General features: G+C 51.1%; 1 protein-coding gene across 4 annotated transcripts; it reads left to right on the forward strand.

Annotated features, from left to right (window-relative positions):
• The first annotated feature begins 87 nt into the window (after window positions 1-87).
• On the forward strand, window positions 88-22,979 carry TMEM72 (transmembrane protein 72). Of its 4 annotated transcripts, none has more exons than XM_061177455.1 (5): window positions 88-402; window positions 13,743-13,809; window positions 17,328-17,399; window positions 19,047-19,186; window positions 20,622-22,979. In XM_061177455.1, exons 1-5 carry the CDS (start codon window positions 333-335, stop codon window positions 21,098-21,100), a joined length of 828 nt encoding a protein of 275 aa, XP_061033438.1. In that variant the 5' UTR covers window positions 88-332; the 3' UTR covers window positions 21,101-22,979. The 4 variants fall into 4 exon arrangements, with proteins under 4 accessions (XP_061033438.1, XP_061033501.1, XP_061033568.1 ...); XM_061177518.1 differs by lacking the exons at window positions 88-402; window positions 19,047-19,186 and adding exons at window positions 12,253-12,305; window positions 12,597-12,855 and having other exon boundaries at window positions 13,743-13,813; XM_061177585.1 differs by lacking the exons at window positions 88-402; window positions 19,047-19,186 and adding exons at window positions 12,253-12,305; window positions 12,597-12,855.
• The last annotated feature ends 2,399 nt before the right edge of the window (window positions 22,980-25,378 follow it).

The following is a 25,378-nucleotide window of genomic DNA, read 5'->3' on the forward strand; positions in this document are numbered from 1 at the left end:
TTGCCAGCTCCACGCTGCCTCCAGCCCAGCCCTAATCGGCCTGATCTCAGGCAGCCACGCTGGGGCCGCAGCAGCTCCAGACCAGGCCCTGGCTGCGTGGAGCAGTGGGGACATTCTTCCAAGGTAATGATTAAGCTGAGCACCTGGCAAGCTGGGAAAGTGAGCCCTATTCACACCTCGGCCAGGCTGAGGTGACCTGGACTGGTTTGGGAAGGCAGGGTTCCAGGGTGCAAGAGCCCGGAGCTGGTAGCTACAGCCTCCCGCTGCACACAGGCCACCTGGAGCATCTCGGGCCAGAGCTTCTGCTGTCTGCCTTTCTGGGACCCTGCACCATGAAACTGCAGGTGTTCTGGACGGGGCTGGAATACACCTGTCGGCTCCTGGGCATCACCACTGCTGCAGGTAGGACCCCGCCCCCCCAGCTTCGGTCCTCTGGGTACTGGGCACAGCAGACAGGACTGCCCAAGGGGTGGGAACCGGCCAGCGAGGGATGGGAAGAAACACCTGGCCACATATTCGTCACTTTCTTTCCCCAAACCCCAGAAACACTGCTCTTCAAGGCAGCAGCAGGTGCAGTGGGGTGAGCCTGGGGCTGGGATCCAGGGGCCTGGTACAGAATCTCTGCTTGGCAACCCACCATCCCTGTGACCTTGGGAACCCTCAGCATCGTCATCTGTGAAATGAGTTGAAAGGGTCTGCCCCACCTCCTTGGGGGCTGTTGTGAGGTGGAGGTGGGAGCTGAAGGTGAAGGTGTAAAGGACTGGGCAAATGTAAGAATCGGTTGCCTCACTGGACAGTCAATGGTCACTGGAGTGCATCTTGGAGAGATGGTCACTGGAGTGCATCTTGGAGTGCCTTCATGGAGAGAGAATTCCCAGCACACGGGGCAGGCTGAGCTAGAGAGCTGGACACAGAGATCCCAGGCTTCCCTTAGAACACCGTGGGTTTGTGGGGATAAATGGTTCCCCGTGCTGGGCTGCTCTTCCTCACCCAGCCTGATCTGGGGGCTGCTCGACGTGCCGGGAAGACAGGTGGTTACAGTAGTACCTGCATAGCTGTGACCCTGAGCTCTGCCTGCGAACTTCCCCAGCTCGGACCCGGACCCTAGCCCCGTGCCCCCCACGTGGCCAGGATCTGTGCTGGGAAGGTGAGCAGGCAGCATTCGGAGCCTTGGCTCTGGCCCCCACTGTCCCCTGGGGACAAGGAAGAGACACCCACTGCTGATCAAGTCCTTGCCCACCATTACACACAATCTTACGAATGGGTCTTGGAAAATGGGAAATGGCTCCCAGCTCAGACCCAAACAGTGCTGGTTCCTACTCCAGCCCTGTCGCTCACCGATGTGTGACATTGGGCGAGCCACCTGGGCCCTCTGGGATCACGCTTTCTAATCTTTATGATAGAGATAACTGAGCCTGCTAGCCAGGTGTTTTGGAGGGTCTAGAATGCATGAACTGAGCATAGCTAAGTAGAACTGAGGATGTAAACCTTTTGGGAGAAGCCCCAGGACATATTTCAGAGCTCAGTGGGGATCTGTGTCATTCCCTGGGTTCAGGGCCAGCTTCACTGCTATGCTGGCCAGTGGGCTCTTCTAGCAATTAGCCCTGACTTGGCACAGGGAGGCCTGCTGTCGATGGTCTAATCCCACCCCTCCAGTTACAAGAAGGAGCACCTAAGTTCAAATAGGGGCAGTGACCTTGCCCAAGGTCATGTTACAGGTCAGAGGGATAGCCGGCCTGGAACCCTGATGGCTCGATTTTTGAAAAGGCCAGGACTCTGCCCAAAGAGCTCCTTCTTCCCAGGAAGAAGAAAGCAGGGCAGGAAGCCCCACCCAGTGGGCACCAGGAAGGGTCTGGAATTGCTCTGCTGAGGGCCCTGAGTAAGTGAATGAGTAGGGGATCCAGGTCCAGCCTCCATCAGAACCACCTTGTCACCTACATGAGCTCCAAGGCCCCTAAATGCCCATCCTGGGGAAGGGAAGTTAACCCTCAGTAGGGTTTCTGTGTCTGGGGTTTGAGTCCTCATCTACCACTGTTGATCTTGACTACACCCTGCCCTCCTCTACGCCTTGGTTTCTAAATATGTAAAACGCACCCCTTTCATCTGTCAGAAATCACAGTGACACTTCCCCCTGCCACGCTCTGCCCGGAGGGGAGACCTGGCTCCTGTCGGGAAGCTGTTTTAAGAGGTATATAAACTTTTAATGGATTAGCTACAGACAGTTTAAAAGTCCGATTTATCTCAGCCAATGGAAGGGTCTACAGCCACACACACACACACACACACACACACACGCTACACACACAAACTTCTCCTCTGAACTACAGCCCTCATCTCTGTGCAGAGGGCCACTGTTAATGCAGAGGACAGTCCTCTCCCTTGGTTTTGATATAGGATCCAGGCTAAATATAGGCCACTATTTTGCCTTCTAATGGCCAGGCTTTCCAATAATTGTGTTTGGGCTTTCTCGAGTGCTGGGAGCAGGTGGGAAGCTAGAAAGAGGGGCTTTAGTCATCTTGGGAAAATCTCGAGTTTCTTTCAGCATCACTGAACTGCTGGCCTATTTCCAATGTGTAAGATTTGCAAATTCCTTATTCTCTTAAGCCTCTTTTTTGTTGAAATCCTCTGTTAAGAAGTCCAGACCTCATTTATAGGAGCATTGCTGCTAGAGAGGAAATGAGACTTGAGACAGAGGCTGTCACTTTGCAGAAACTCTGGGAGACCTAAGGCAGCCCTGGTCTGCCTGTGGGGAGTGTGGGTTCCCTAGAAACTAGGAAAAGCGTGTGACCCAAGGTCACCCAGAGTGTCACCTGCAGGGACCAGGCAGCTCCTGATCCAGCAGCCCCTCCCTGGTTTCCCTTTCCCTCTGCAGATGGATCTGAGGCTGTCAGCAGCTCTAAAGGCACCAGGACCTGGGGACATGCACCAGGATGGCAAGGCCCAGTGGCTGTGGCCGAAGCACAGCTCACCTCTTCCTCCCCATTCAGCCCCTTTAAATGAAGCTTCATTAGGATGTCCAGTGGTCCCAGGGGTCATTGCTGTCCCACCCCCATGACCAGCCCCACACCATGAGTGGGCACAGACAGAGCATTGCCACCGCCCAAGAAGGGTAAACAGGCCTTGCAGATTGCCCTCAGGCAGAAGTGTTTTGAAAATTAGAAAATGAGGCAATTCTCTCCCTTTGAAGTCATAAGCTTTCCAGGTCATCACAGACCCACTTCTCCTTATTTGACTTACACTTGGCTGGTGTCATTCATTTGTATCCCCTGCCTGGCCATGGAAGGCACTGGGTGTCCCTCTGTTGCTGAGATGTGGCACCAGGAGCCACCCAAAGAAAAGACACAACCGGGGAACTGCACACGGGCTGGGAGCACTCCACACCTGCCAGTAAAGATGCCAGATCCCTACGTGCCCATCCCTCCGGCAGGTTCTCACTGTGTCCACCTGAAGACAGGGTCATGACATCCGAGTCAGAGACTCAGGCCCCAGGGGAGGCTCAACCCTGTGTTTCATTCTCATTAACTGTCAGGAGGGGGGGACCTGGGAAAATGGGTTTCAACTGAGATGGGAGCTCTGAGGCCCAGGGCGCACCTCCTCCATAAAATGAGAAAGGGGCCTGTCCAGCGAGGTTGGTCCCCATCCTGTGCTTGGAAGGCAGGATTGGCTTCCCTTTGCACCTCCGCTGTCCTCCTTATCCCCCAGAGTGAATCCCCATGGACTTCCTCCCCAGTCCTCAGCCCCTGCCCCAAGCCTGCAGAGAGAGAGTGGGAAGAGCTCCCTGTGTCAGGGTAGATGGTACACCTTGAAGGCCCTCCAGATCTGGGTTGGGGTGCGGAGGGAGGTGAGGAGATTCATTTCCCTAGGCCTTGACCCTGGAGAGAAAGCCCTCTCCTCACAGCTGTGTCCTTGCACAAGGACAGGCCTGGGCTTCCCGCAAAGAGGAACTGATGAGGAAATGTCTCTGGGCCCTGTGGGGAGGCCTCTCAACTTTCCTCAGAGCAAAACTCACTCAAGCTTCTCCGTCCTAACCCTCGGGGGCCTTTTTTTCACTCTTCCAGCCTCTGCTCTTGATGTACCAGCTGCTCATGAACATGATTACCTGAGTATCTATCGTGACCCTAGCTCAGTGCTACATGTTTTAAATGTAGCATTTCGTTTCATCCTCATAACTACCCTTTGAAGCACCATCACACTCATCCTCATCCCCATTGCACTTGGGGGGGAACTGAGGGCTGGTTGGTGAAGTATGTGGTTCGAAGTCTCACACTCAGGAAGCAAAGAGGCAAGATTTCCATCGATGACTACCTACTCCTGAGACCCTACTCTTCATCAGCATGCCTTCCGCCTAAATCAGGCCAAAGGACATGTCTTTCTATGTCTTGGCGAAACGATGGGATGCAGAGTGCAAGACACACAGAGGGTACCAAAGAGGCTGGCTGAGGCCACCCTATCAGTCTAGTGCCCCCACCATCGGTCAGTCCTGACCATGCACAGCCTCAGGCAGGTGAGGTCATGGTGAGAGCGGACACAGTTACACTGAAGCAAAGGAAGGATTGACCAGACACTTCCTAAATCTAAAGACACTGATATTCTTTTTATCTGCAGTATTATATGATTTTTTTTATTGAATGAAATTTCTTTAAATTCTAGAGTGCTTTACAACTTTCAAAGGTCTCACACACATGATTTCATATAATCCCATAATAACCCTTTTTTTTTTTCTTTTCCCCGACTCCTATATTGCCCTTCTCCCCTTCCATCTCCCCACTGGTAACCACTAGTTTGTTCTCTAAATCTGTAAAGTCACCGATATTTGATCCAACTGTTCATTCTCTGTCTTTGAATGATTGCCAAGTATGCTTTGACTGGTACCACCATGACCATCTCCAGCCAAACCCACACCTGGACCTCATCTGGGGACAGACAAATCTGCACAAATTTCCAGAAAGAATTATCGCAGTAGGACCTTCCATGTATGGGTCCAGAGGTACATGACTGACAACATGCTGTAAAGCCATTATGTTGCTGCAGCCCTACCAGTGCCTGTGAGGGCCGAGCGCTGAGCTAAATCCCATTTTACAAATGAGGAAACCGAGGCTCAGAATGTTTAGGTAGCTTGGGAGAAGTTACACAGCCAGTAAACAGCAGATCTGGTGCTGGAGCCCCAGTCTGCCCACTCACAGGGCAGTGATGCAGTGGAACATCTGGGGGCTGTCGGCACACAGCTCCCAAGAGAAGGGCACCACTCAGCCAACGAGGACAGGAGCCGAGCTTGAGACAAAGCCATTTTAAGCAAGTCCTGCTTGTCACAAATCAATTACTTTCGATCAACCTGGGATCACTTAAGAGTTTTGCTTTGTTCCAGGTTTTTGACCCATTAACCTCTTCTCTACATAAAGGACAGAGCCACATTCCCGACAGCCCCATTCCTTGCCACATTCCATTCAAATGGAGACTTGGCTTATTAATATAGTCTAGGATAAAAGAAGCATTTAAACCCAGATGTTCTGATTATTTTTTAAAGAGTACAGCAAATGCATAGTTTGACTTTAGCCCTATTCAAAGCCTTCAAAAGAAAAAAAACTAATGCTTCTGAGGCAATCATCTTGGGCCCTCCATGCTAATTTCCACCCTTCTTAAATGTATATCTCAGTGTCCACCTCCTGCCATCTAAGGAAGCTTCATGCACTCCAACACGTCCACAGGTGGATTTATTACCAGGCAAGAACATATTGTTTTCAGATCCTGTAAGTGGATGTTGCCTGTTTTCCAGTCCGATTGTCCCAATGAGCAAATGAAATATCCCCACCTTAGTTCCATCCTCTTACCACTGGAAGATAATATAATTTAGTTCAAGCATTTCTTTCTTTACTTATTTGTGCCTGTGTCCTCCTTCTTAGATTTAGAACAAAAAATCTGGATCTCCACCTAGGATTCATTTATCTGACAAACATTGGCTGAGTCCCCACTTTGTGCAATGTAGACACATAGATTAGGATGGTATGACCTCTAACCTAGAGAAGCGCATGAGCTGACCAGGGAGACAATCTAGTAAATACATATTCCAGTGCCAAACACTGCAGCCTAGTGTTTGAGAGGGTGAATTTGCGTCCTTCTCTACCACTTAGTAGATGTGTGACCTTAGGCATGTCAGCTAATCACTTTAAATGTCAGTTTTCTCATCTATGAAATGGGAATAACAAGTGCATCTATGCTCTGGGAATGTGAGCATTCAGTGAAACAATGACTAAAGCAGCAAACTTCATGGCACATAGATTCTCACTCAGCGCTGGTTAATTTTAGAGGAACGTGCAGGACACAGGGACGGCACAGTGTGAGTAATGAAATCTTCTTGCAGGATGGAAAAAGAAGAAAGATCAGAGGAAAGGAACAAGCTAACATATGACCCTGGAGGCTGGAAGGGGAGGAAGGAGCTAGACTGTGAAAGGTCTTACACTGAGTAACATTTTTCTTCACATTTTGCGCTTGGGTCATTAAGATCATCCCACAGCACATTGGTTATTTCTACATCACGTGTAGTGATGAAACCAGAAGAAAGATGGTAACCTCATTTTATTTTTCATGGGCTGACAGTTCTTTTAAGATTTTTCTTTAGCTCTGTGCAACCATCTGACGAGGCCTGTTATCAAAAAGGAATGTAGTCAGAAACAAATGGCTGATGCTGGGGAGATGGAGCCCTCCTGGGGCTTTCCCCTGAGCCTTCCTAGCTTGCCATAGGCCGGGTAAAGGTCAGATAAAGAAACATGTAGAGACATGGTTGGACCTAGAGACTGTCATACAGAGTGAAGTAAGTCAGAAAGAGAAAAACAAATACCATATATTAATGCATGTATGTGGAATCTGAAAAAATGGGTATAGACGGTCTTATTTACAAAGCAGAAATAGAGACATAGACGTGGAGAACAAACGTATGGATACCAAGGGGGAAAAGGGGAGGGGGTGGGAAGAATTGGAAGATTGGGATTGACATATATACACTCTTGATACTATGTATAAAATAGATTGCTAATGAGAACCTACTGTATAGCACAGGGAACTCTACTCAGTGCTCTGTGGTGACCTAAATAAGAAGGAAATCCAAAAAAGAGGGCATATATGTATACGTATAGCTGATTCACTTTGCTGTGCAGTATACACTAACACAGTATTTTAAAGCAACTATACTCCAATAAAAAAAAAGAAAGAAAGAAACATGGTATGTGCAGAGAGAACATGTGCAGAGAGAACATTTGGAGGCATGGTCATTATTTTCTAGTGCCGGGAAAGCTGCCATGTGGAAGAGTGAGCAGATGCATTCTCTTTAAATGCAAGAAAGAATAAGAATCAAATTCTTCAGCCAAATACTTTGACCTGAAATCAAGACCTAGAAGAAATTTCCCCTGTGGGTCTCTACAAGAAGGATGCTATTCTGCCTGAGGGTCAATGTCCTCAATAGCATCAGCAAAGGTCTGTAGAGTCCCTCCATGTAAACGATGTCATCAGCAAAAGGTGGTGTATTGGCCCAGATGGTTTCATAACCTTGAATTTTATAACCTTGAAGGAAGAAATAATATCTATGCTACACATCCTTTCCAGAAATTTGAAAAGGAGGGAGTACTTCTCAAGTCATTCTATGAACTATCATTATAGCGATACCAAAACTGGAAAAAGGCATCATGAGAAAAGAAAACTATAGACTAATACCCCTCATCAACATAAATGTAAAAATTCTAAAAGTTCTGACAAATCAAATTAAAATATATAAAAAATATAATATACATAACCAAGTACAGTTTATCCCAGAAATGTAAGGTTGCTTTAACGTTCGAAAATCAATTTATGTAATTGACCATATTAACAAACTAAAAAAGAAAAGCTATATTATTATCTAAATAGATACAGTGTTTCCCTGAGAGTGGATGGAAGCGTTGGAAGGTAGGATTACAAGGATACAAGGAAAATTTTGGGGTGATTAATATGTTCACTATCTTGATTGGAGTGATGGTTTCCCTGGTATACACATGTCAATACTTACCAAATTGCAAATTTTAAATATGTGCAGTTTGTTGCATGTCAATTATACCTCAATAAAGCTGTTTTTAATAGTGGATGTGTCAGTTATCTATTGCCAGAATAATGCTGTGTAACAACGGCAAAACCTTAGTGGCATAGAGCAATAAGCTTTTATCATTCACACATCTGGGCGAGTAGGTTAGGCAGCTCTGCTAACGTAGGCTGGGTGTACTCACCTATCTGAAGGTCAGACAGCTGTTGGTTTGTCTAGACTGGCCTTGGCTCGGATGATAAGGTCCCTTGTGCTCCAGCAGGCTGGCCTGGCCATGTGCCCATGATAATGGCAGAGGCACGAGAAAGCAGGTCCAGTTCACAAGCCTGTTTCCCATCTGTGCTTGCCTGGTACCTGATAACATCCTGTTGTCCAAAGCAAGTCACATTGCTGAGCCCAGATTCAAGGGAAGGGGAAACAGACTTCTCTTCAGTGCAAGGGACTGCAAAGTCATATAACAAAGGGTGTGGATACCAAGGGGGTGAAGGCTTGCAGGGGCATCACTGCAATCTACTACAGGCCCTTTGGCCAATCTACAAGGCCAAACAAAATAGTCCTCTTTGATGGTCTACTATAGTCGATAGTAGAGAATCCAGTAGAGAATGAGGACTCTCTCACCTTCAGGAAATTCTCCCTAAGCAGGCTTGTGAGTGGGTTGGAGGGCACTGAGGGCCACCCTATACTCTAAAATCTCTTCTAACTGAATATCTAGAATTTTCTTCTATAAAATCTTGGCCTTTCCTCATAGTATCTCTGAACCCTGGCTCATAGGTGTCACCTGAATGGCTCTCAACACACTGGTAAACTTCCCTGCCAGGCTTAAAATCTGCCACAACTTCTCCTGAGTTAAGAAACCTGCAGCTACTACTTTATTGTCTCATTGGATTCTTAGCAACCAGTTCCAACATCTCTGTGTTCTTAGAAATGGTGCAAACCTAGCCTTCACGTCTACAGTCAGCTGTGACCCGTTTTGAACCATCCCCAGCCATTGTCATCAGATCACTGTGTCCCTACCTGAGATGTCCCTACAGACACTAAGACCAGTAGGAGATATGCCATAGCTGAGGATGAAGAAGAGCAATAAATACGACATGGGGAGTTATGAGGTGCCCTTAGCAGCAGTGAATATGACATTCTCACCCAGCTCCCCAGGCATCCAGGGCCAAGACCACTGCCTGGCATGGAAAGCCAGTTAGTGTGGCCTCTAGTGACCTCTGTGAAGTGTCCTATGTTGCCACCAGGGCACTGCACTGAATGCAAGACAGGTGTCAAAACTCAACCCAGTGACGGAGTCAGAACAGATAAGCTACAGCCAACCATGACATCAGCCCTGAGGCAAAGGTAGCACGAGGCCAGAAGCCTTGGAGATAGCCCCTTAGCCATTAGTACCACAGACAGGCCCCATCCTCAGGAGCACATGGGCCCTTAGCAGGCTGCACAGAGGGGCTTAACACATGAGATGTACAGGTAGCTGGGGCTTTGGGCCACTTACATCAATCAGGCCTGCAGAAGGGACCCGAGACCGGAAAATCAATGAGCAACATCAATACATAGAGAAGAGCTCTTGAGCCACAATAAAAACATGTATTAATGGAAGGAAAGGATAAGAATAAACCCTCGCCTTCCCCTGAGACTACTGATGGGAACAACCTGCCTCTCCTAATAATTCCATTAGCCATCATCTACATTTGCACAACTCTCTATAATTTACTAAGCCTGAGGCTCATAGTCAGTTATGCATGTTTTATCATCCCCATTTTTCTGGAATAGGAAGCAAGCAAGGGAGTTATCGTTTGCTTGAGGAGCCAGGACTCTGCTTTTCTGATCAAGCCGCACGTTCTCTGTCACAGCACTGCATGCCCATAGCTTTCATCGACCCACACTCTGGACCAGAGCCTCAGGATGCCCGGAAAGATGCTCCGGTGTGTGCCTGGCCCAGGCCTGCATCACAGGTCCAGAATCTCTGATCCCTGCTAAGTCTGAACTATAACAAACAGCTCAGGAAGGCAACTCAGAAGAAAGCCCTGGCCTCTGGGAGAAGAAAATACTGTGCTGTGGATGGACTCAGCCCAGACAGGAGGGAAAGAAACTAGAGGCCAGGAAATGAGATGCAGAGGCCAGGCTTGTCCACAGATGCTGGTTCTAACCAGACGCCAGGAAAGATGCCTCCCTGGAGACTGTGAGGGGAAGTGAGATGGAGGGGTGGGCCGGACTGTGCCAGTGTGGGCTTGTAATATGATTCTGTTGGGTTGGGATGAGGGGCAACAGGATCCTAAGGGACAAACAACAGGGAGGGATGGAAGGAGTCTAAGGCCCCCCAGTGGGGGTGTAAAAGTAGCACAGGTGGCTCCGCCCAGCACGCGCACCCCCTGTGGCGCAAAGAACAATGCAGCCCAGGATCAAGGCTCTTCTGGGGCAATTCTTTCTTATGGAGAAGTTGTTATAATGAAGCCCTGATTCTGGGGACATGTATGGCATTTGTCCCCCATCTCCATTCTCAAACTCAGCTCCTCTGTCCCCGTGCCCAGCTCAGGGCAAGGGCCACAGCATCATTTGTTGGGGTGAGTGGCTGATGTAGGTTGGCCCATTTTGCTCAGAGCTAGAGCCCTGTGAAACCACATAAGACGAGATGGAAGCACAGTCTAGGAATAGCTGTCAGGAGACACCACGGAGCCTGGGCAGGCAACTACGGGCAGAAGCTGGGTCGAGGCCACAAGCAGACAGACGGATGAGGGGGACAGGAGGAAGGACTTCACTTTGGCCAGCATTGCCTCAACCTCACATGGTCGGCCTCTGAGAACATGAGCCCCAGAACTGGGAGGATCCAGCGGGGGACCCTTTGGCCCCAGTGTCAAAGGGACTTATGGCCTCCCTTGAGAATCCCCTACGGATCTCCTGGCCTGAGGGGTCATGCTTCTGACTTCACCACCTTGCTCTCCTCCCCCTACCAAAGGGCATATCTCTGTCCCTGGGTTTGCAGAATCCAGCATGTTTACTGTTGGTTGAGAGCTTTTGGAAGAGTGACCCCACTTTTCTTGATGCAAAATGGGCTACCTGGAGGCTGGGAAAGCTGCCCAGGCCAGAGGTAGAGGGAGGAAGGAGCTTGTGTGTATGGGCCACGTGACATCTGTGAGCACAAAGCCCCGTTTTTCAGACCTGTTTTTTTCTCCAGTCCAAGCAACAACTCTAGGAGATACAACGAATTCTCCCCATTCCACAGATGGTAAACCCAGCTCAGATGAGTTAAGTACTTATCCACCGTTACCCACACAGAACTGGGAATTCAACCCAGCTCTCTCTTTTCCCTATTGTTAGTCTCATTTTTTAACTGCAAACTGCCTCTAGAGTGTTCCTGAAATGCCCCTTTGACTATTGACCCTCTGTTTCCATCAAAAGACATCAAAATACCGCTCCATATGCCAAAGGGGTGCAAATCAGGGAAAGGGACTGAGTTCCCAAGACCCCTTCCTGCCATCTGCTGGTCATCGCCAGAAGCCCATGCAAATCTACAAAGATTACAAGGTGAATGAAGGTCCTGCCTCACCCCAGAAGTGAACAATCACAAGCATCAGCCTTGAGCAGAAGACCCTTTCCCCAGGCCCTGGGTGGGAAGACACTTCCCCGGGCTGGACTGGATTCTTGTACAAAAAATCGGTGATTTCACTGAGCACCGGTGATGTGCTTGGCATTAATTAACTTACTGAATCCTCAGAGAGATTGGCTCAGCTATTAACTGGCAAATGGGAGACCGAAATGCAGGACCTGACCTAGGCATCCATGATTGGTTTGTTTGTTTCTTTGTTTTACTTATACTCCCTGTGCCTCAGTTTCCTCTTCTGTACAGTGAGGGTAACAGTACTTTCACATAGGACTGTTGTGATGATTAAATAAGTTAATAAATGCTTAGTGCTGAGAACAGGACAGGAGACACAGTGAAAACTAAATACATGAATATTTGCCTGCATAACACACATACACACACACACACACACACACACACACACACACACAGGTCGACAGTGGAAACCAGGAAATGGCCCATCGCCTGGAGCCAGAAGGCTCAAGTTTGGTCTATCGGTCCTTTGCTTTCTAGATGTGTCCTTGGGAGAACTACACAAGGGCACTGAGCCTCATTTCTGTCCCTATGAAATGGGGAGTATAGAACTCCCTGTGCTGTGGGGCTGCTGTGAGGAACCAGGACACGTGTGACCGTTGTGTATCAGCCACTGAGTGCCTACAGGTAACATTAACACTGCAGAGGGGAGTGAGGTTGTGTGGCATCCCTGACTCCTCACCTGGGACAAGCCAGCAAGTGGCTAGGACCTGGAGAGGACAGAGGCACAGTGTCCTCCACTGCCCTGGCCCGTAACCACAGAGAGCAGTGGAATCCCCATCACTAAGAATACACAGGCACCCCCTTCCTCGATGGAAGAGCTCTGTCCCCTTCTCCCCGAAGTACTTCCACATCCCCCCACAAAGGGAGGGGAGGGGGTGCTGGCGCCTAAGTGAACGGCTCCACCTTGCATTTCAGAAGACAGCATTTCCGCAGTGGACAAAGGGCTCCAGTCACCTGGGCATGGGTGCTTACGCAGCGAATCCGCCAGGGAAAAGAGGAGGCATCAGGCCCAGGGAAGCAGTCCCCGCGTGGCAGAGATGAAGGGCCACACACGGGCAGCCGAGAACAGAAGCTCAGCCCCACCATCTCCGACTCCCTGGGAGGGAGACGAGCTGAAGTCACTGTTCAGCAAATACCAGAGTGGGTCGTCAGAGCCCAGAGAGAGAAGTGTAGGGTGCGTGGGCTGTAATCAGTTAGGGCCAGAAAGAGGTCTGATGGGTGGGTCACCACGGCGGGAGGAACATCTGCATGCTGCCTGTGGAACGTTTCCATCAGCGGGTGGATGGGTCAGGGCTGCGGCTGGTTGAGTGAAGCCGTGAGAGTGAGGGGACAGCCAGGACCCAGCAAGTCCACAAACGTGGGTCCAAGATGGATTTACTCATACAAATGGAAGGTCAGGTATTTGAGCACAGACACCAACTGCCAAGAAGAGACAGGAGGAGAGATGAGGCTGAGCCGCATCTCATGTCCCAGCAAAACCCCAGGGGCTTAATCAGCACTGGGTCCAAAGTGATGAGCCAGGAGTGCATGATGCAGCCACCAAGCCAGCAAGTGAAAACGAGGGCACGGAAACAGCAAGAACAGTGATCTGGGCGAGGGAACAGAGGTGGGGGCAGGTCCCATGGCCAAGCTCTAGGGCCCAGAAACACAGCCCACATGGGCCTACAGGATGGTGAGGGCCCTTGAAGCCACTCCATGTGGAGGACACCTGTGGAGCCCAGGGCTTGGTGGCCTGTCAGTGTGGGCTGTTTCAGGGGCACTGAGGGGGTGGCAGCATGACCAATGTGGACAGAGAAGGACAGGCATCTGCTCTGGGGAGACTGGATTAAAAGGCCTCTGGGGTGCTGCATGAAACCCCTCTGGTTTCCAGAGACCAATCCAGAAGGCTCCTTGCTCTCTTGCACCTTCCCAGCCACAGCTCCCTGTGTCACATGGAGAGGAGCCTACCCTGGTTCCCAGTCCCCAGGAGAGGGCTCACTCCATGCCCAAGGAGCCCGCACAAGGCAGCGCCGTGGCTGGAGCACCTGGGCCCACTCTTCCCTCCTCTTCTTCTCCCCTTAGTGTTGATCGGCGTGGGCACTGAGACCTTCCTCCAGGGACAGTTTAAAAGCCTGGCTTTCTACCTGCTGTGAGTATGTGCGCACGTGCCCTCCCTGCCTGTATGTTCTGTTCCAGCTCACCCCAAGTCCATCTGCTGAGACTCACCCACAGCATCCCCCCATCCCACACGAGCTCCATTCTGTCCCAAAGGTGAAAGGAGTAGAGGGGGCTTCTGGAATATCCCCTTGTTGGGAAGGACTTTCGCCAGATCATCCCATAAATCAACCAATTAGCATCCCATCCATCCATCCACCCACCCATCCATCCATACATCTATCCATCCATCCGTCTCTTCAATCATGTCTTTATTCAGAAAACAATAACCAAGCTCTTCTTTTAGTGATTGGGGAATCAGTTCAAAGGACTATCTATTTGAGCTCCTCTACATGCCAAGCACAGTTAAATGTTTTATTTACCTTATGTCCTTTACCTTTGACAGCATTACAGAAGAAGTGCATATAGTCCGTTTTGCAGATAAAAAAAAAAAAAAAAATTCAGAGGGAGTAAGCAGCTCAGCCCACATCACCAAGCCCATGAACAGCAGGGCCCAGATTCATCCACCTGGGTTCCTTCAGTTTCTCAGCCTCTGTCCTTTCTCCTCTGCCAGCTGCCTCTACAGACACCCCCTAGTGGGAAAAAGATCGCTGTGTGGTGGTATCCCAGAGGGGTGAGGAGAGCCTGGGGTCCCTGCGGGCTCTACAACCCAGCTTCTCAGCAGCTCCATCCTAAGGGAGCCTCGGCCTGCCTGCAGGGTCACCAGGCTGCATCCTCTGCCCCCCACCTCCTCCCCTCCATACCCACCCACATCACGGTGGCCTGGTCTATGTCCTAAGGAGCCCTCCTGCCTCAGGGAGCCTCTTCGGTTTGCTACGTGGATCACACCCACCATCCACAACCCCGTTCCACCCTTCTGGCCCATCTCCACACTGCCACAACTTTACCCACCTAGAAACCTGGTCCCTCTGTCCACCTTCAAGAGCCTCCAGCCCACACTCCTTTGCCATCTTCTGGCCTCCACCTTATTTCTTGTCACTCAACTTACACCCCAGGAGCTTCTGACTTTTTCTCAAACTCACCCACATCACCTCCCCTCTAAGCCGTTGCTCCATCCTGTAGAGCACACGAGTGCCTTCCCAGCCACTCCTGCATTCCCAAAGCCTGTCATTCCTCCCTGCATTTCACCCTGGGAAGCCTCCCCGAGCCTGGAGCCCCTGCTGGCTGGAAGTGGCTTCTCCTTGCTCCGAAGGCCCTCCACATCTTACTGAGCCTGTGCCTGGCCGCGGTGCACTGTCTGTCTGGAATCCAGAAGCAGAGCGGGCCTTCCTCCTCTCCACATGGTTGCCTAGTTCACCCACAAACATCCACTTCGGGTAAGAGGTGGAGGGTATTATCCTACGGAACAGTCCAGATCCATGGCTGGTTAATGCAGACTGTTTTCTACCCAGAACCCTGCCTCTTCCTGACTGCTCCGTCCCTGTCCTGAGGGGACACTGTGCCCGTCTGGTCACTCTGTGGTCCAGTCCTAGAAGATGTTCCTTCCACCCTCAAGACCCCTGCCCCTTACTGTAAACTACTCTGTGTTCTCCACCCGTGCCCTGCTCTCACCCCTTGGGATGGGCACCCATTGCCCACCCGGCCCATCCCTCCTGCCACTCACACCCCACTCACTCCTCAAGGGACACCCAAAGGCCCAAATGTCCCTCCCTCCTCTTTTCACTCCTTCTTCCACTCATCCTCCTCGCATACTCACAATCTCCCCCGCCCCTGCAGATCTCAGGGTCCTGCCACTGTGTTCTCTCCGTCTACTGGAGCATCTCCCCATAAGACTGTCACTTCCTGCTCTGTGTCCCCAGGGCCAAGCAGGGGCCATGGCCACGAGTAGGTACCAGTAGGAGCTGAACTGTCATTGATTTTCTCCGGGCTTTTCTCCACTTCTCTACCCCTGCTGCCTCCTGTCTTCCTCCTTCCAAAGAGGCCCCTCAGCGCCTTCCTCACACTTACCCACAAACGGTGGTTGAAGGGTCCACATGGGCAGCACGGAGCCCTGGGCAGAGGCCTTCGTGTGTAGGATGTTGCTACAAGGGCAGGGGTCTCTGCTTGGATTCACTGCCTCGTCTGAGTGGCCCAGCATCCCTGGCCTCAAGAGGCACAGCCTCTGTAGCACCAGTTGGGAAGTCTGAATGAGCCACTCTATTCCCAAAGCCTCCGTTTCCCCCTCTGCTCCAGGACATAGAAAAAGGCAATGTCACTTGTTTATCAAGGCACATGCTCTGGTGTGCTTGGTAGGCATACAGGCTCTGCAGTCTGAGTGCTGTGTTCGAATCTTGCCCCACTACTGATCAGCTATGTGACCATAAGCAAGGGGCTTGACCTTCCTGTGCCTCAGTTTCCCCAGCTGTAAACTGAGGGTAATCACAGTGATTTAACAAAAATCATTAAATGAATTGGTATTTGTAAAGCCCTTAGAAATGTATGCCATGAATTCATTATGTAAATTCATTATTACCATTTGAAAGCTGAGGAGTAAGAGCCAGGCAGATACTGGGAGGCACAGAGAAAGTGGGAGAAGGTAGAGATTAAGTACTAAATGGTCAGAGGGAGAAAGAGAGAAATAACTAACATTGTCAAACGGACAAGAGAAGAAAGGGGGAGACCTCCAAGAGGCACTAGCCTGTGCAAAGGCCATGTGGCACCTAACAACTTCACGTAGGGCTTTCAAAGGCATGCTAAGAAATTTCATTTCTGTAGGCCAGTGAGACCCTCCAATAAAAAATGTAAGCTCCCCTCCAAAGATTCTGATATATACAGTCTGGGGCTGGCCCAGGAATCTCCAGGAGATTCTGATTGGAGGATCCCCGGACACACTTGAAGCAGAGGAGCCTCTGAAGCAGTCTGGAAGGGGAGGAATATCAGATTCAGAAGGAGCCCTCGGGCAGCTTGGTGGAGATAGATTGGAGGAACAGGAGGCCAGGAGGTGAGGGTCAGGGAGTCAAGGAAGCCAAAAGGGGAAGCTGGTATAAGGATTCAGGGGGCAGTGTCCAACTCAGGCAATACAGGTGAGACCAGAAAGAATGGGAGTGATTCTCAGGCTGTCTAAGGAACACAGTCAGCCCCTGCTGGAGACTGTTTGGATGATGAGAAGGCAAGGGATCAGGAAGGGATCCAGCTTTAAGGCTCAGACAACCAGCAGTCGGTGTCAGCCCTGGCGACACTGGGTAGAAGGATGTGCCTGCCAGTGTCCAAGCAACAGTGTAGGGGTCAAGGTCGTCTCCCCTGCTGGCCTGCAGCTCCCTCATCTATCGCTGGGCCCCGGCCTCCACCCCTACCCACCACCACCGAGGCCCAGCCCAACCCAGCACAGGCCCTGGCGTCCAGGCAGCTTCTGGTTCATGTTGACTGGGTGACAAGATTAGGTCAAGAAACTCCTGGTCAGTTGTTCAGCTATACACAGAGGCCCAGGAGGCCAAGGCGCTGTGAGAAGACAGCCGAGGAAAGTGAAGGGAGGGTCAGAGGGTACCCGCCCTCCCTCACCTGCCTCCGCCACAGGTTTACAGGAGCCGCCGTCTCCGTGAGCGAAGGGGCCTACTTCGTGGCTCAGCTGCTGGCCATCTGCTTCCAGTAAGTAGCCTCCAGAGCGGCCCCACTCCCACCCCCAGTCCCAGACACTCCCAGATGCCTCCACCCGTGAGACCACGACCCGTAGATGTTCTGCTCCCAAAGCAGCCACGGACGGGTTCCCTCCCGACCCTGCCGGGTTCCTTCCCGACCCTGCCGCGAGCCCCAGCCTGGACATGGGCTCAGGCTCGTGGAGCTCAATGGTCCCCTTTTCCCTTCTCCCAACCAGGGAGTGGACTGACACATCCATTCAGGGCTTGACCCCACCCAGAGTCCCCCGACAGAGTCCATCCCCATCCTCTGGAAACAGCCAGTCACTGTACCCCCTGTCTGAGTCATCTACCACGGGGCGAGTACCTCACGGAAAGCCAGCTTTGAGCGGGCAGAGCTGGGTTTGAGAACTGACTCTGCCTCCTGCTGGGACCCAGGGACAAGTTAGGGCCCGCCTCCATGCCCATTTGTGAGTCAGGAATGCAGATTTTGCAGGATCTTAGGAGGCCACATGGTCACAGAGGCCTATACCTCTGCCCAGTCATGCTCCCTTCATGGAAGCTGTCATCAGGGTGGCCAAGGACTGACCCCTGGCCGCAGTTCTCAGAATCTAGACAGTTGGGTCTCTAGGTGGTCAGCAAAAGAGCCAGGCTTCAAATCCAGCTGTCCTGGCATCGTGCAAGGCCACTGGCTGCCTCCCAGTGTTACCAGCCCTGAGGCAGCAGGCCTCCCCCATTTCTGCTGAATGTCACTGCTAAAGGACCCTTGTAACTTCTCAGGGCAGGGGAGGGAGGTGCCCCTGGCCTGAAGGGGCATTTTACCGTCTCTGGAGTCCCTCCACTCGCAGCCAGGGTTTGTTACAAAATAATGACCACCAGGGGGCACCAATGAGCCATGGCCGCAGAATGTGGGGGGAGGGCCATGCTCTGGTCCAACATGTCATCCGCCTGCCCACACCACTCCCCCAAAGCCAGACTGGGCAGGAGGCGGTGTGCAGAGCCCTGCTCCAAGCCAATTCAGAGGATGAAGGAGATGGACCTAAAGGCAAACACTTTCCTCCTTTGCAACCTGGAGACAGCTCCCCTAAGGAAACCTGCTCAGCATCAGGCCTCTGCCAGGCCCACGTGTGGTCCTTGCATGCCAGTTAACAGAGAAGCCCCCTTGGCCCAATGCCATCTCATGCCTAGCCAAGGCTCCTTTGAGTAGGGTGCAGCTGGATTCCAGCCCTCTCACCCATGTGGCCAGGCCCTTTGTGCAGTGCACAACCCTTACAACTGTCCCAGCCAGGTGTCTCCTATACTGCACACTTTCTGCACTGCACTGTGGACTTCCCAGTGTGCCTCTGAGTCTCCTACTCTTCTTCCCACTGCATTGGCAGCATCCTGAGAGCATTTACCTTCCTCCCCCCTGGGCCAAACAGGCATGTCTGAGCTGCATTTCACAAAAAGTGCTGGAGACCCTCTGGAGAGGCTCAGGCAAGGCCCCTAACTGTGGAACCCACAGTGAGGACTTCAGCCCCTGCGGGTGTTCAACCAGAGGCCACCGCAGGGAACATGGCCGTAATAGGACCCAATCCCAGACTCTGATGGCTTTATATATTGCTGGGGCTTTTCTGGGTCGCTGCCTACTCCCTGCCAATCCTGGACTTCCTCCCCCCAGGTGTCAGCCAGGGTCCCTGGCCTACAGAGCAAGGGAGAAGGCCCACTGGCTAGGCTGCTTCCAGAGGTTCCTGGCCTACATGCTGCTCTCTGTGGCCTGCTTCCTCCACCCTGTCCTGGTCTGGCACGTGACCATCCCAGGTAGGAGCTCCAGGAGGTAGTGGAGGCAGGCAGCCTGCACTGCAGGTAGGCTCTGAGCAGAAGGGGCTGCATCCCGCTCTCATGGACCTGCAGTGACGCTGGCTCCAGGGCCCCACTAGCCCCTCTGCCCTTTCTAGCATAGATCATAGGGATGAGGAACTGATCAAGTGGCAGGAAAGTCCCAAGAAGTGCATCTTTCCTATAGGTGTCCAGAGGCTACACCCACAGAAGCGAACTGACCTTTTCTCCAATGCTTGTGTGTGGTCTGAGCTTTCAGAGGGAGCAAGATAGTCACTTCTCCATCCAAACCCTTCTGTGCCTCCTTAGCACCTACCCATTCAAGTCCAAACTCCTCAGCCTGGTTTGAAAGGCACACCAAATGGGATCCCCAAAGACCCTTGCAACTCCATCTTCTTCTCCCACTCCATTCACCCTGCTAGTCAGCCCAGGTTCTGATCTCAGAAGCCAGCACTTGATGCTTCCACCTCCTGGGTTTTGACAATGATTTGTTCTGCTAGGACCCTTCTCCCTCCTCCTTAGCTGTGAAAGCTGTCCCCCTCCTCACAACCCATCTAAAAATGCCAGGAAGCTGACTGCCCTTGGAGATGAGGTGGAAAGGTGGAGCCTCCTCTTCCTTCCTGCTGTTTCTCTTAAAGTGCCTGTCGTAGTCTCTCAGGGACACTCCGTGCAGCCTTCACTGGACTCCTGAGCAGGACTCAGCACTGCCAAGGCCACAGCGAGCCACGGCCTCCCACTCCTTAGAGAGCGTGAGATGCATGGGAGGCCCTGGCCCTGGCAGGCGGGACAGCCACCTTCACCCCTTCCTCTGGACAGGGTGGGGATCCCAGCAGGAGACAGAGGGGCCTCTGGCCTGGGGGCTGCATGAGGGGCCAGGAGGGGAGCCAACACTGTGCCAGCTGCACCCAGAGGGATTTGCAATTTCCTCCATGTTTATAGGGCAGGGGGCAGTAAAGCAGGATCTCCCCACTCCTGGGAATGGAAGGAAGCCCAGTCCAGCAGTTGGGCCCAGTATCCAACATAGAGTCCAGGTCTGTCGTAGGCATTGCAGGTCCAGCCCCAACAAGCCGTCCCTGAGAGGGAGGCTGAGCGTGGCGATGGGAGGACAGGCGGGCAGCACCAGGATCTGCTGTCAGCAAGAAGGGGGCCTGGGGCACAGGGTCTCCTGGCTAACTGTCAGGGTGAGGGCCCCAGCACAGCACTGGCCCCACTGACATCCCCCGGCCAGGCATCAGGCCTGCCACACGGGTCTGATGTGGGTCTGTGAGGACAAGTCAGGCGTGAGGGCTGGAGCACTGGGGGCCTGAGTGTGGCCACACAGGCGTGCCACAGTGGCCCTTTGGGACGGTGGGCGTGGACAGCCTCTGGCTTTTCTCCAGGACATGTCCAGCGTCCTGACCTCCCAGATCTCTTCCAGGCTCTATGCTCATCATCACTGGCCTGGCCTACTTCCTGCTGAGCAAGCGGAAAAAGAGCAAAGCTGCCGCAGAGGTGCTGCCCCCCCCAGAGCAGTACACGGACCCCTCTGGCAGCGCCGTGAGTACCACCGGCTCTGGGGACACCGAGCAAACGTACACCTTCCATGGGGCCCTCAAGGAGGGGCCTGGCTCCCTCTTCATCCACATGAAGAGCGTCCTGAAAGGGACCAGGAAGCCCAACGCCCTCCAGCACCCAGACGCCCTGACGGAGCTGACTCTGGAGCCAGCTGACCCACTGGCCAAGAAGAAGCAGGTGCACTTTGATGACAGTATGGTCAGAATGATCCCAGACCTGGCAGAAGACCTGGACGATGGGGACGGCGAGCCAGAGGAGACCACCTCTGACACCACCCCCATCATCCCTCCCCCCGAGGCCCCACTCTTCCTATCTTCCCTCACGGGCACCAGCCTCTTCTGAGCTGCTTGTTCCAGGCTGGGGGATGCTCAGCAAGGGGTCTGTATAGATAGACAGCCCTGCCTGGAATTTCCTGATGTCCAGGGGCCCTCCAGGGAGCTCGGGGTCTTCACAGGTCTGTTCTTCAACGGGTGACCAGACATCCCCATGGTATCTGGGCCTCTGGGACCATCGAGTGACATGACAGGTCCCGCGGAGACCTTGAGGGTGGCTCAAACGAAGCTCGCACTGCCTCGAACCCTCACTAGTTTCTCTCTCCCAGACATGGAGCGGAGAAATCCTTGTGCTTTCCCCGAAGGAGACCATCATTCCCACTTCACACAAGACTGCGTCAGTCCAGAAGCCCTGGGGCTTCTCTTGCTCCTGACACAGGACCCCGCACTCAGCAAGGACTCACGGCCCATCTCATCTCTGATGTAACATTTCAGCTCTGAAAGGCCAGGGATGCGTTGGCAGCTTACACATCTCAGAGGCAGGTGTAGACTACAGCTATGGGTCCTGAACTCCAACCGAGATGGTTCAGGACAGGGAGCAGGGAGAAAAGGCAAGGCTGCGAGCCCTCAGGATGGGAGCAGCGCCGAGCAGTGGGCCGAATTCTCTGTGCGCTCTGGGGCTGGCGCTGGGCAGCAGGAGTCACAGAGCGACTTGAGACAATGCGGCTCTGTGCTCACTGCAGGGAGAGCCAGGCCAGATGAGAAATATTCATTCCAGAAGCATCGCTGAGGGCTCCCTACATCCTCACTACATGGGCTCTCAAGATTCCAAGTAGATGATGTAGACTGAAAGAGACTGAAATCTGACAGTCCTCAGCCATGAATGCCAACACACAAGACAAGGCGCCTGCTGTATGCAGGGACCACAGAGGCGGTGCCCTGGAGACTCACACAGTACGGAGACATTGCTCTGCCCTGCTTGGTGACTGTTGGGAGAATAGGTGAGAAATGTATATTTGTTGAAAATGGGAGAGAAGGAAGGAAGAGCGGGAAAAGAAGGAAGACAGGAAAGTGGGCAGGCAGCAGGCTAGGTCTCTGCCACAGGGCCACGGAAGTGACAGTTAACCCAGAATGAACAAAGAAAGATGAATCAGATACTCAGTTAAGGATTTGCAATATGTATTTCTACAAAGTGTTCTGTGGTCCATAGGATTGTTACAAGGCAGAGCAGACACATTATTCTTCATAGGCAATCTTAATTAATGAGAAATTATAATGCTTCTTCATTCGTGCGTGTGAGCAAACACCAGGGTTCTGTAGAGCAAAACTTAGAGCACATGCTTTAAGGTCTAGATTAGAAACGTGTGCTCATTCTTGTACACGTTTCAACATTCCTTACAAGTTATTTTGCAAATGTATGGAAATAGCCAACCAGAAGCTAGTATCAGTTTGGTGCCTAAATGCAGCAGGTATCCCAAACAAGCAGACCTCTCCCTGCAATAACCCAGTTCTTCTGTAAAACCAAGTGAGAAAAGACATTCTCACAAGCCTTCAGAGGTGGAAGCAATAGCGTTGTTTCTTTAGCTGCCACCGAGGAAGAAGTTCAGGATCTGAGAGTCACAGCTGGGGGAGAATGAGTAATATGGAACATGGGTCTGGGTTGGCAGGGATGGCCCCTGATTCCAAATGGGCCAGGTGTCCCAGGCTGGCCTGCTGTGCACGGAAGGAGTCCCAAGTGGGGAGGAGCCAGGGTCCCCACCTGTCATGTGGAGAGGAGGATACGATGGGCACAGACACCCTCGTGGCACAGGTCTCTGGGGAACCCGACGGTCCTGCCCCATTCTCAGCCCAAGTCAGCAGAGCTGGATGGGTGAGTAGGCTGCAAGAAGCAAACTGGGAAGCATAATGTCCGAGCTTTCAGACCCCATTTAATAAACATCTCTGTTATAGCATCGTGTGGGATGTGTCTTAGAGGTAAGGTGGGCATTGGGAGTTCTGGGTGATATGCGTGTGATTCTGAGACATCTAGGCTTCCTGGTGGCTGCCATCAGTTAAGGGAGTCTGCTGGGTATGTTGCGTTAGAGGCTGAGGCGATTATGAACTTACCTAGGTTAACAAAGTAAAGCTCTTCCACCCTCTTATTGCTGACCCCACACCCACCCCCGAAAAAAAGGTTTGGGTGAGATCATTCAATAGACCAGAGCCCTCATCTCTGTCAGTGGACCAGGCAAGAAACGTGGCACCTTCCTCAAAAGCAGGCGACTACCACATGTCTCCATTTGATTCTCAGCCCAAGACGCTATAACCACATCCTTAGCTACTGCTATCCCTGCAAATGTGTAATGACACCCATCCTTGCTGAGAAACAGAGACTAGAAGGGCTGACCTTGTTGTAGCCCGCCTTCCTTTTTCAGCAGAAGGCAGAGCAGATGTTGCGTAGACGTACAACAGAGCTATTGGAAGTAGAGCCCTGGGCTGGGGATCGTTAAATCTGCCCTTAACACGTCGATTGACCTGGGCCAAGCCCCATCACTTCTCTGGTTTCAGTTTCCCCTAGTAAGTGGGAGTAACAGCACTTCTCTCAGGATGGGTGCAATGAGTCCTCCAAGAAAGACGGGGAAAGTGCTTTTCAGATTACAAATCACCCAAGTCGGTGTGAGTGCATGTTCCTATTACTGTGGGGACCTCTCAGTGAGGAAGCCCCAAAGTAAGGAAACACAGAAAACATCACCAAGGCTTGTCTCCAGGGCAAGGCCAATGCAGGTCTCAAATCCAGATTCCAGGGTTTGAGCCTGGAAAGGGTGTAGATACCACCCTCCAGCTTAGAGAGCCATAGTGGACCCCCAATCACGAGGAGCCATGCCCTGGGGGGTCACCCAGTGTTCCAATCTCTCTCCCACCAGTCCTAAAGGAATTTTTTAGTTTTTAAAATAACTTGATTGAGATATAATTCAAGTACCATAAAATTCACCAAAGTGTATAATTGAATGTCCTTTATTATGTTTATGATCGACCTCACCACAATCTAAGATCACAACATTTTCATCACCCCTAAGAAAAGCCTGTTACCCATTAGCAATTATTCCCCACCCCAACCCACTCCTATGCTAAGCAACCACTAATCTACTTTCTGTCTTTATAGATTTTCCTATTCTGGACATTTCATGTCAATCGAATCCTGTATTGTAATATGTGGTCTTTTGTGACTTGCTTTATTCACTTAGCATAATGTTCTCAAGGTTCACCCATGTTGTAACATGTATCTTTATTTTATTCCTTTTCATGGCTGTATAATAGTCAATTATATGGTTATACTACTTGTGTTTATCCATTCATCTGTTGATGGACGTTTGGGTTGTTTCCATTTTGTGCCTATTATGAATAATGCTGCTATGAACATTTTCATGTACAAGTTTTTGGGTGGACATATATATTCATTTCCCTGATATATACTTAGGGGTTGAATTGCTTGGTCAAGTGGTAAATCAGTGTTTAACTTCTTGAGAAACTGCCAAACTGTTTTCCAAAGGGGCTGCACCATTTTACCTTACCATCAACAGTGTATGAGGGTACTGATTTCTTCACATCTTCACCAACATTTGTTATTGTCTGACTTTTTTATTATAGTCATTCATTAATTATGGTTTTGATATGCATTTCCCTAATGACTAATGGTTTTGGGCAACCTTTCATGTAATTATTGACCATTTATATATCTTCTTTGAGAAATGTCCATTCAAATGCTTTGCCCTTTTAAAAAAATTGGGTTATTTGCCCTTTTATTTTGAATTGTAAGGGTTTTTAACATATTCTGGATACTAGACTTTTACCAGTTACATTATTTGCAAATATTTTCTCCCATTCTATGGGTTGCCTCTTCACTTTCTTGATAGAGTCCTTTGAAGCCTTTTATTTCTCTTTCTTGCCTGATTTCCCTACCTACCACCACCAGTACAACACTGAATAGAACAAGAGCAGATATCCTTATCTTGTTCCTGATTCTTGGGGAAAGCTTTCTTTCACCATTGAATATGATGTTACCTAGGTTTTTTGTAGATGTCCTCATGAGGTTGAGGAAGTTTCTTTCTATTTCCACATTGTTGAGTGATTTTATCACGAAAGGTTATTGGATTTGTCAAATGCTTGGGGCAAAACTGTAATGTAAAGTGAACGCTGGAGGGAGAGGGAGCCCCCATGTTATTAGCCATCCCTGCCCAGAGTGGAGTGCCTGGAATAATTTCCAAGAGATAGAGCTGAGAGGGAATAAGGGAATGGGTAGTGGTTCAAATGCCATATACCCTCCCTGTTCTCACCAAGATTTAGTAGATTTTCTTGAATGAATTTTTCT

Source organism: Eubalaena glacialis, chromosome 1, assembly GCF_028564815.1.
Source record: "Eubalaena glacialis isolate mEubGla1 chromosome 1, mEubGla1.1.hap2.+ XY, whole genome shotgun sequence".
Taxonomy (NCBI): Eukaryota; Metazoa; Chordata; class Mammalia; order Artiodactyla; family Balaenidae; genus Eubalaena; species Eubalaena glacialis.